Source organism: Pleurodeles waltl, chromosome 12, assembly GCF_031143425.1.
Source record: "Pleurodeles waltl isolate 20211129_DDA chromosome 12, aPleWal1.hap1.20221129, whole genome shotgun sequence".
In the NCBI taxonomy this organism is placed as follows: domain Eukaryota; kingdom Metazoa; phylum Chordata; class Amphibia; order Caudata; family Salamandridae; genus Pleurodeles; species Pleurodeles waltl.
In genome coordinates this window covers 287381922-287393993 of record NC_090451.1, presented here as the reverse complement: position 1 = coordinate 287393993, position 12072 = coordinate 287381922, and the positions used below count along the sequence as shown (strand labels likewise).

At 45.3% G+C, this 12072-nt stretch overlaps 1 protein-coding gene across 2 annotated transcripts in view; it reads left to right on the top strand.

Moving 5' to 3' along the window:
- Nucleotides 1–12072, top strand: part of SLC12A4 (solute carrier family 12 member 4) — a 425396-nt gene that overhangs the window by 231334 nt on the left and 181990 nt on the right. For both annotated transcript variants that reach the window (XM_069216265.1, XM_069216266.1), the window contains exon 8: nucleotides 7244–7458. In XM_069216265.1, coding sequence (XP_069072366.1) covers nucleotides 7244–7458 — 215 coding nt within the window. The remainder of the gene's footprint in view (nucleotides 1–7243; nucleotides 7459–12072) is intronic.

Below are 12072 nucleotides of genomic sequence, written 5' to 3'. Positions count from 1 at the left end.
TCTAGGAGTCCCCAAAGCAGTCTCAGAGGCCAATCTACAGTGAGATCTAAACTTTAGGACAATCTCTCCATTTTATGGTAGGATGTGCAAGCCCTTTTGGACAAAAGAGGCTATTGAGTGCTAGCAACAGAAATAGGATGTGATGGTCATTCCTGCTATTTTCTGGTGCCCAAGAAGGACAGAGGCTGTTAAAGGTGGGCTTGCCGCAGGCAGTCATCATCCACCTCCTGCAAACCTCCTGTCATATTTGGGTTTCACTAGCATCGTGCAAAAGTCACACCTGATTCCTTTTTAGAAACTTTATATTGGAGCCATTCTGGACATGGTTTGGTTTTGTGCCTGCTGGTCGAGCAATGCCAGGTGGCCTATGCAGGCTCTGCAAAAGTATCGGAAGTCTCAGTTGGCTAAACATCAACATCCAAATTCAGATTTCGTAGGAGACAATGACATTTCTGCATGATGGTTATTGGACTATGATTGGGTCAGAGCTGACCGACGTCCATCTGGGAGAGGTAAAGATAAGAGACCTCTGGTTCCAGGCAGAGTCTGAGCTCCAAATCAGTTTTCTGGAGCTGAGGGCCATCGACTTGGCAATAAAATCTTACATCTATCAAGGGGAGGCTGATTCAGGTGCTCACAGACAACACCACTGCCATGTGTTACTGCAACAAGCAGGGCAGGGTAGGGACACACACCCTATGCCAGAAGGTCTTGTGCCTCTGATAAAGTCTGAACTACCAAGGGATCTTCTGAATGGTTAACCATCTGTAGGCTCTTTCAAAGCCAGAGCGGACAAACTCAGGCACCAGCAGATCACGTGTGACAGTTGTATCAGGAGGATCAATCTCTTCACCACCACTGAGGACGTGTAATGGCAGCAGTTCTGTGTGTTCGAGTTTCCAAGGCATCTCTCAGTCTGAGACTTATTTGGCCTTATTTTGAACTCAGAACTTATATATGCTTTTCTGCCACTACTGCTGTCAAAAAAATCAGGAGAAACCAGGTCAAAGTCATCCTACTGGCTCCGGATTGTGCATGGAGAGTACGGTATCCAAAACTTGTGGGCTTGAGCATCTTTCCTACAGTCAGGCTGCCTCTCTGGGAGGATCTGTTGTTGTAGCAGCTGGGCCAGGTTCTGCACTCTGGCCATTGCAGTCTCAGTCTTCATGCTTTAAGACTGAGTGGCAACAGATGAACACTTTTGACCTTCCACCACAGGTGCTTGATATCATCTCTGTAGCAAGGCATCCCTCAACAAAAACTGCATATGCATTTCTTTGGGACAGATTTGTGGCTTTGTGTGGTTCTGGCCAGATGGACCTCCTCTGCGCAAAGCGCTCTGATGTTTTATTTGTTTTAGCCCTAGCCCGGGAGGCCTCTGCTCTGGCACAGCTAAGGGGTATCTTTCTGCTCTCTATGCAGTTAACTGATCAGCCTTCCTTGTTCCTCCCTCTCTTTGTCATGCCACAGTGGAACCTTAATTTGGTCCTTGAATTTCTTATGTGCTTCCCATTCGAGCCTCTCAACAGCTGCCTATTAAGGCTTCTTACCACCAGGAATGTTTTTCTCGTCACCATTACATTGGCATTACGGCTGAGTGAGCTTCTGGCTCTCAGTGACAACTCACCATACACCACCTTCTTCAAAGGCAAATTGTTTCTACAGAGGTATGATGCCATTCCTTGCCAATCAAACCATGAACCTGCAGGCATTCTATCCTTTGCTACCCCCCTCTATGAAGGAGGAGAGACTCCATGGCTTGGACCACAAGAGAGCACTGAGCTTTTACATAGCTCGTATCAAAGAACACTGGGTAGAAAATCAGCTCTTTGTTGGGTTTTCTGGAACACAAAAAGTATGATAAATCAAATCAGGGTTTATAAAGCACAACTACTCACCCGTAAGGGTCTCAAGATGCTAAAGGGGTTTGAGGGGGTTTGTCTTCTGAACTTTAATCAAAGAGGCAGGTTTTAAGGTCCTTCCTGAATTGGGGTAGTGATGGAGACTGCCTGAGGTGCAGGGGCATGGGTGTTCCAGCTCTTTGTCACAAGGTAGACGAAGGATGTCCCACCAGCCCAGGTCGTCCGTATGTGGGGTACAGTGGCTAGTGCTGGTTGAGCAGAGAGGTCTGGTAGGGAAGTGGGTAATGCAGTGGTTGAGGTGGGCAGATCCTAGATCGTGGAGGGCCTTGTAAGCGTGAACGAGGAGCTTTACGTTAATTCTCTTCTCAATAGGGAGCCAATAGAGGTCTCTTAAGTGACTGGCGATATGTCCACGTCGGGGAATGTCTAGGATGAGTCTGGCCGAGGCATTTTGGATGTGCTTTAATTTCTTGATGTTCTTCTGGGTGGTACGGGCGTAGAGGGCATTGCCATAGTCGAGCCTGCTGATAACCAGGGCATGGATTACAGTTTTGTGGCAGTCCTTTAGGATCCATTTGTAGATGTTCTGGAGAAGTTGGCGTATATGAAAGCAGGAGGATGTGACTGAGTTGACTTGGCGGGTCATGGTGAGTGATGAGTCCAGGATTACACCAAGGTTGCGTGTGTGGTTGGTTGGGATGGGGGTGCCGAGGGTCAATGGCCACCAGGAGTCATCCCGGGATGAGGCAGCTGTCCTTCATCCAGGCAGCGATGGCTTCCATCCCGTTGTGGAAATTCCTTTTGGCAGTAGTGAGGTTTTCAGTCCGTGAGATGGTCAGCTGGGTTTCGTTGGCATAGGAGACAATGTTCAGTCCATGGTCCCTGACAATGGATGCAAGAGGGGCCATGTAGATGTTGAAGAGTGTGGGGCTCAGGGAGGAGCACTGTGGAACTCTGCAGCTGATCTCCGTAGGTTCTGACTAGTAAGGCGGGAGTCAGACTCTGTGTTTGGCCAGACAGGAAGGAGTGTATCCATTGTAGGGCTTTTCGGCACATGCCGGCTGTATGAAGCCTGAAGCAGAGGGTGAAGTGTGAGACCATGTTGAAGGCTGTCCAGTAGGATGAGGGCTGCTGTATGGCCGCGGTCAAGGAGCAAGCAGATGTCATCTGTGGCTGCGAGGCAAGTGATCTCCGTGCTGTGATTGTTCCTGAAGCCTGATTGGGAGGTGACCTGGATGTTGTCCTCTGTGCTTATGGAGCTGTGCGTGGATGGCCTTTTGATGACTTTGGCTGAGAAAGGCAGTAGAGAGCTGGAGCGGTATTCTTGAGGTCGGCCGTGGGTTCCTTCAAGATTGGGCAGATCTCGGCGTGTTTCCAGTCCTCTGGAAAAGTGGCTGACTCTGTGGAACAGTTGAGGGTGTGTCAGAGCTCAGGTGCAGTTGATGTGTTGTCCTTGTTGAATATGTGGTGAGGACAGGGGTCCATAGGGCTAGGAAGCTGCTCATGATGGTGTGGGTCTTGTCTGTGGTGAGGGTAATCCAGCGGTGTAAGGCCTGCGGTGGTTCGATATGATGGATCCGGCTGGTTGTTGGAGGGCTCAGAGGGTCTTAGGATCCAAAGCTGTCGTACATGTCTTTGATTTTCCAGTGGAAGAAGTTGGCAAGCTTGTCGCAAAGGTCTTGAGATGGAGGGATGCTTGCTGTTTCTGGTTTGAGTTTGGAAAACTCTTTGATCTCGGCAAAGAGCTCTTTGGTGTTGTGAGCGGTGGCGCTAACGGGGTCCTGCAAGGTGGCTTTCATGGTGACTCTGAGGTGGTGGTGTAATTTTGGTGGCCATTTTGAAAGCCTTGAAGTCTTCTGGGGGCTTGCTGTTTCTCCATCTTTTCTCCACAGGTGCGCCTGGAGTCCTGGAGTGCGGGGAGAACCAGCTGGCCTTCTTGCGGTGGTGTTTGGCTGAGGTCTCACGGAGAGGTGCTAGGGTGGTGGCGCATTCAGAGATCCATTGGTGGAAGTTCTGTGGAAAGATGTTAGCATCTGCGGTTAGGGATGAGGGAGACTTGCTGAGGGTGTTGCAGAAAAGAACCATTTCCTGCTGGATTGTACTCTGCTATAAGATCTGCTATGCACTGCCTAAAAAGCAGCCCCTGGAAAAACTCTGTGCTCATTGTACTATGGCCCAAGCTGCTACCACTGTGTTATCCCATGGAGTCCCTGTCCTAGATATCTGCCAGGCAGTTACATGGACGTCCCTCCATATGTTCATGAAGCTCTATTGTCAGGATAGCCTGGTTTGCTGAGAGGGGCATTTTGCCCACTCGGTCCTGCAGAATTTTCTGGTTTGAATCCCTGCTCAGACCCACCTCGATATATGTACTGCCTTGGTATCTATTCAAAAGGTGTGAAGTCTCAGTAACAGTCTTTCTGGTAGAGACTCTATCTAGCTGTATATTCTTCACCGACCTTCGCATCCTCCCCATTCTGTGGCAGGCCCCTATCCATTAATAATATCCCAAGTCTAGCAGTCTGCACACTGGCCACACCAATTTGCTTTGCATCTGATGGTGCAGGCAGGATCAAAAGAAACTGATATCAGCATATGAGAGTGCCGCCTTTTTAGGTTCCACACGTCAGTTCCAGAATATAATGAAGGTGTTTGTGGCCACATGTCTCCTCCTACCAACGTGCAGTGGTACTGCTGAAAAGCTTATGGATCAAGTCTGACACCTGGGGAATATTCTAACGGTGAGGAATCTAAAGTTAGATAGTCTCTACTAGCAAGAGCATTATCGAAGGTAAGTAACTTGTTAACTTCTCAATCGTGGAAAAACTAACAGTTTGTGACACCCTGACCTTCATCTGAGCATGTGAACTAATTGTTTAATTTTGTCCAATTAAGGTATGTAGATTAGATGTAACACTTCATAGGAACGTTGTTGAGTTATGTGTAGTCAGTTTAGAGGCCTTCTGAAATGAAAAACCTGATTCCTTCTAAGTTTGCCGAACACTCTGACAGCTGTGTTTTAGTCAGAACTGCCAATAAGTGTAAAACAACTGCCATTTGAGTTGTTTGAATCAACTTTCTTTTATGACAGACCCAATACGGCATTGAGTGAGAGCTCCTTATTAACCCAGACACTTTTTTATCACCTCATTTATAAGAGGGTGGTAAATTAGCCCATGCTTCTAGTCTGCAAACTTGGATAGACTACAAAGTATCCAGATTGTTTGCGGTGTCAAGCAGAGGGGTATGCACTTGGATGTCATCGATACTAGACTGATAGTAAAGATCTGTAAACAGTAATTAGTGCAAGTAATGAGATACATGCAAAGGAAAATTGGAAGATGGGTTGAGAAATGCCCTGTATCAGTTTGGAAAGCATCCACCACGTGAGGGTACAACTTCTTGCATCGTGATCTGTCAGTCAGGAAGAACTAGGCCTAGCTTACATTTCAGGGAAGACATTGCTAACTGACTCCAGCTGAGCACAATGATGGGTTGGTCCAACACACTGAGGGACAGATGTATCTCGCATTTCTGCAATCGCAAACGGCCCAAATAAATGCATTTTGGTATGTAGTAATTCTAATTTGCGTTTCAGTAATTTATAACCAAATTGTAAATTGGAATTGTGACTATATACCAATTCGGTATTAGGAAGGGGTGTGTCAAGGGCGTCCCTTCCTAATACCAAACCGCAGCGGTATGTAGGAATGTTTTGTGACCAAAATGCAGTAGCAAAACATTCACTTTTTACCACCTACTTCATGTAGGAGGTAACCAATTTGCAAACAGAAAGGGGTCCTAAGGGACTCCTTCCCCTTTGTGAATGCATACAAAAAAAAAATTTAAGAGCATTCAGTGGTCCCATGGACCACTGCCTACTCTTAAAAAAATGAAAAGAAAGCTTTTCATTTTTCTTTTTAAGTGCATCGAGTTTTCCTTTAAGTGCATTGAGGGGGAAAAAAAAGATTGCTTTACTTAAAAACAATCACAGACATGGTGGTCTGCTGAGCCTAGCAGGCCACCATCCCTGATTATCGCCATTCACAATAGATCGCAAATTGTGACCTACCTCATGAATATTTACGAGGTAGGTCGATTTGCGAGCCATTGGGAATCACTAAATGAAACTCCTGGAGTTTCATACATTCAAATAGTGATTACGTAATTGCGATTCTCAGAAAATGGCAATTAGATAATAACTATTTGAAAAAATGATACATCTGACCCTAAACTTGCACACATTTTATAAGTGACTAGGCACCATTTGCAATGGGCACCAAGATGTTATTGTAGATATGAAAAAGACAGTTGTAAATTGGTTGAAGCTTGACATTGGTGGATCTTGGATCTACTTTCACATGTGCTAACTATGACTACAATGCAGTGGTTACACTAGTAACATGCGCATGCTTGAATTAGGTTGTTTGGAGACCTTCACACTCTCTCTCAGAATTTTGGTGGTATTTCTTGCACATTAATGCCTTTGAATAACACATTAGTATACGTATACAATGGTGGATGGTAATTAAAAACCTGGGTCTGGGCAAGCCGAGCTTGACAGACACAATTTGATGACTAGACATAGAAAAGAATTAAGAAAGATAAATAAAATGGTGTGGGTTTTAAAGGAACTGCATGCATACTTACTACACTGAGGAAGAGATGAACTAGGAAATCCATGTTTAAGAAGAAAGGGAAAAAGTAAACTACCACTGGTTTGTGCTTTGTCATTGTTTGCGAACCTTAGTAATTGGGTACACTCAATAAGGATAGGATGTCTTCCCTTGAAAGTGCAAGTTAACTTCCATGACTTTGTGTGGCATGCACATATACATGCAAGGCTCAGATTGCCCATCTCCTTCCCTGAGGAAAGTTAAGTATTGAGGATTTTTAAGATACTACAGAGGGCAGCATAACAACCCCACAGAAACAGAAGACTAGTGACAGACCAACACCTGCTACAAGTAGCAGGCCATTGGCTTGTATTAGATAAGGTGTATTAGTGGGCCTGAACTCTGACATACTCATGTGCAGGAATCTAAGTTATAGTGAAGGGTACCCTGAGTGTAGGTCTGATTAGTGCACTTCAGATGAATGTCAGAAGAGAGACCTTCCTGACAATGTTTTTCCAGAGAAATAGAAAAAAAAACTACTTCTCAATAGTGAATTGAATACATGGCACAAAAACAGTATCACAAGAGTGTATGTGCATGCTCCGTTCTTGTCTACGTATACATTTTCACAGTTGACTGTTTTTCTTTTTAAATATTACCAGTTACAAGGCCACTGAGGATAGAGTGCAAGGTTTGTGAGCGAGTATGCAGTTGAAGTTAACTTATGATGTTTTCCTGTTCTTTTTTTATTGTTGTTATTGACAGGATTTGTATGTTGGGCAATCGCACACTGTCACGAGATCAGTTTGATATTTGTGGAAAAACCATGGTCGTGGACAACATAACAGTGCCTACCAAACTTTGGGAGCAGTTCTGCCACTCCTCAAACTTAACAACTGAGAACTGTGATCAGTACTTTCTTCTTAACAATGTTACTGAAATTGCAGGGATTCCTGGGGCTTCAAGCAGTGTTTTAAGAGGTAATGAAATAGTTTGTCACAATCTTGGATCATTCCATTGGACATGCCAATGTTAATATACTGTACTCAGTCCAGCCAGGGCGTGCCTAGATTAATTTTAAAGTCTTATATTATAAACCTTTGTATTTCACAGTATTTAGCAGTGACCAAGATGCTTCAAAATGCTTTATCTGCCATTATGATGATTTTTTTTCTCAATCTATAGATCACCTAATGCCCTATTGTATTTAATTTTTGGCACCCAACAGATCCTTTGGTTTCATAGCATGCATCTTTTAAGGTCTTATGGTCAACCCAGTATACATACTCCGAGATCTTTTAATGAGGCACAGCTTTCTAGATCTGACCAATTACATCTTCTACATGGATTTTATTTTTCTTGCCAAGCCGAAGCTTGCCAACAGTTCTGACCGACATTCCACAAATGCACCATTAGATTTTAGAGGGAGATTGTGGCTCATTCTCACTTGGAGCCCAAACAGACCAGCACTTAGTTATTGAGAAAGGGTCCTTCTTTTACTCACTGGGGTTGGGGTATGGAAGCCTGAAGCTAGCCAGTTTCACAATATGTTGTGTATTGTGTTATGCCAATTTCCCCTGCCCCCTTAGCAGCACCTCCAAAGTCTTCCCTTAACCTTATGTAGAAATGGTACCAGAGTGCCTCCATGGCTGGGAGTTTTTTTCATTTTGATGTGGAGGGAAACAGAATCCATCATACAGCTGCTTGGATATAACAAGTCATCACTCTAGACAGTAGCTCTAGACCAGTGGTCTCCAAACCTTTTAATGCCATGCCCCACCAGTTGAAAAATAAAAATAATTCCCCCCCCCCTTCAGAATTGTTCACAATTATTTTATAAAGATGGCAATGTTTAAATATTTCTAGACCTATTTAAACATTGCAGTTAAGTACTGTGACCTTTTTAAAATTGCAATAACATTCTGCTGCTTAACCCCTTCGCTGCCAGGCCTTTTCCACCTCCTGTGCCGGGCCTTTTTTTGGCTATTTGGGGCAGTTCGCGCTTAGGCCCTCATAACTTATTGTCTGCATAAGTTAGCTTAGCCAAATTTGCGTCCTTTTTTTCCAACATCCTAGGGATTCTAGAGGTACCCAGACTTTGTGGGATCCCCTGAAGGAGGCCAAGAAATTAGCCAAAATACAGTGAAAATTTTGTTTTTTTTAAAAAAAATGAGAAAAAGTGGCTGCAGAAGAAGGCTTGTGGTTTTTTCCCTGAAAATGGCACCAACAAAGGGTCTGCAGTGCTAAAATCACCATATTCCCAGCTTTCAGGAACAGGCAGACTAGAATCAGAAAACCCAAATTTTTAACACCAATTTGGCATTTTACTGGGACATGCCCCATTTTTACAATTTTTTGTGATTTCAGCCTCCTTGCAGTCAGTGACAGAAATGGGCATGAAACCAATGCTGGATCCCAGAAACCTAAACATTTCTGAAAAGTAGACAAAATTCTGAATTCAGCAAGGGGTCATTTGTGTAGATCCTACAAGGGTTTCCTACAGAAAACAACAACTGAAAAAGAAAAATATTGAAATTTAGGTAAAAAAAACAGCAATTTTTCTCTACGTTTTACTCTGTAACTTTTTCCTGCAATGTCAGATTTTCGAAAGCAATATATCGTTACGTCTGCTGGACTCCTCTGGTTGCAGGGATATATAGGTCCTGTAGGTTTATCAAGAACCCTAGGTACCCAGAGCCAATAAATGAGCTGCACCCTGCAGTGTGTTTTCATTCTATACCGGGTATACAGCAATTCATTTGCTGAAATATAAAGACTGAAAAATAGCTATCAAGAAAACCTTTGTATTTCCAAAATGGGCACAAGATAAGGTGTTGAGGACCAGTGGTTATTTGCACATCTCTGAATTCCGGGGTGACCATAGTAGCATGTGAATTACAGGGCATTTCTCAAATAGATGTCTTTTTTACACACTGTCTTATATTTGGAAGGAAAAAATGTAGAGAAAGACAAGGGGCAATAACACTTGTTTTGCTAATCTATGTTCCCCCAAGTCTCCCGATGAAAATGATACCTCACTTGTGTGGGTAGGCCTAGCGCCTGCGACAGGAAATGCCCCAAAATGCAACGTGGACACATCACATTTTTTTAAAGAAAACAGAGGTGTTTTTTGCAAAGTGCCTACCTGTAGATTTTGGCCTCTAGCTCAGCCGGCAGCTAGGGAAACCTACCAAACCTGTGCATTTTTGAAAACTAGAGACCTAGGGGAATCCAAGATGGGGTGACTTGTGGGGCTCTGACCAGGTTCTGTTACCCAGAATCCTTTGCAAACCTCAAAATTTGGCTAAAAAAACCATGTTTTCCTCACATTTTGGTGACAGAAAGTTCTGGAATCCGAGAGGAGCCACACATTTCCTTCCACCCAGCGTTCCCCCAAGTCTCCTGATAAAAATGATACCTCACTTGTGTGGGTGGGCCAGGTGCCTGCAACAGAATAAGGCCAATAACTTGTAGAGATAGATGGGATAGCACAGGGAGTTGATAAGGACATATTCTTCTTTTATACATCTTTAGGCTGACTCTGCTTTGGGGACCCACACAAGTGAGGTGTCATTTTACTTGGGAGACTGAGGGGAATGCTGGGGAATAGGAATTTTGTGCTGGAGCGGTGATCGTACAAACAAAAGTCAGGAAAATATGCTTTTTTTTAAGCAAATTTTGCAGTTTGCAGAGGCGTCTGGGTAAGGAAATGTTGGGGGATCCACGCAAGCCACTTCTCCCTGCAATCCTTGGGGTGACAAGTTTTAAAAAATATCTGGGTTTGGTAGGTTTCCCTAGATGAAGGCCGCACCCAGGACCAAAAACATAGGTGGCCCCTCCCCCCCCAAACACAGGTAGTTTTGTAATATATCATTTTGATGTGTCCACATATGTCTGTGATGTGGCAAACACTAAAATTGTGAAAAGAAACGCACTTAGGTTATGTGAAAAAGACCCCTCACCCACCAACCAAGTTGGTGGCATGCTTCATCATCGGGGTCCCACCTGAGACACCTAGCGTGTCTCAAGTTTGCTGCAACGCCTGATTACAGCGGAGCAGGTTTTGTCATTTGTACCACACATACTGGTTGGATTTGGCACGAGGGTGAGTGATGTTCAGTAGATCAAATTTTATTAGTAAGAGATTTCACAAAAGTGAAATGCACTGGTAATAACTGAAAGGCCAAAAAACTGAACCAATGACTCACAGCTCGTGAGTTGTAAAGCCACGGCAAGGCACCAACCGCTTTACAGTCCATACACACACCTTTCATACATGACATGCACAAGACCATTCACGCCGCCAGTCAAGGGCCCAACACATTACAAGACTCGCATCGACAGACAGAGCGCCAGTCAAGGGCCCATCACTTTCATACGCCCACATGCCGGATACAGCAATCACACCAGCTGATGAGTGTGTGGACTGGCGCTTGGCTGACACCGCCAGCCAAGCGCCACCCAACCCACACCGCCAGCCAAGCGCCACCCCACCCACACCGCCAGCCAAGCGCCACAGCACTCACACCGCCAGCCAAGCGCCACCCCAAGCACGCCGCCAGCCAAGCGCCACCCCAAGCACGCCGCCAGCCAAGCGCCACCCCAAGCACGCCGCCAGCCAAGCGCCACCCCAAGCACGCCGCCAGCCAAGCGCCACCCCAAGCACGCCGCCAGCCAAGCGCCACCCCAAGCACACCGCCAGCCAAGCGCCACCCCAAGCACACCGCCAGCCAAGCGCCACCCCAAGCACACCGCCAGCCAAGCGCCACACCAAGCACACCGCCAGCCAAGCGCCATCCCAAGCACACGCCAGCCAAGCGCCACCCCAAGCACACGCCAGCCAAGTGCCACCCCACCCACACAGCCAGCCAAGTGCCACCCCACGCGCACCGCCATCACTTTTTTTTGTTTATAAACAACAAAGAAACCACTAACTAATTATAAAATAAGTACAAAACTACAAACACAAAAGCTCTAACTAAATACATGACAGTGATGCCAACTGTGAAACTCAACATATGAAAATATGAAACAGACAATTTACGCTCACGGTATTTCCCAGAAGTTTTTCCTTGTGTGGTAACTTCTAAAACAGCTGGGCACACACAGCCCAGGCTTTGAAGGGCATTCGGGGCAGTACATCCGGCTTTCCCTCCGGATTAATCTCCGGGCACATACTCTACATTTCTTTGTGGGCAAGTCTTTTTTGGGAGTGGGAGGAATGTGATCTGGAAAGTGCCGATCTTTCAATCTAGCCACATCCTCCACCACTTCTACTCTAGGAACTCTTGCCTGTTCCACCACAATAAGGCTTTCTATCACTGACTCCTGAAATTTAACAAATGTCATCCTTGACTCAGGTGAACAATCCTTGAATACAATAAAAGCATTAAAAGTTGCCAAATGAAATAAATGTAGGGCCAACTTTTTATACCACACGTAAGACTTACGAAGAGCAGTGTAAGGTTCCAACCTCTGATCTACTCTATCAACACCACCCATGTGCCTATTGTAGTCCAAAATGCACGCAGGTTTGCGCACTTCCGCAACCTGACCCCAAACAGTCACAGGGGAAGTACTCTCATCATGGATGG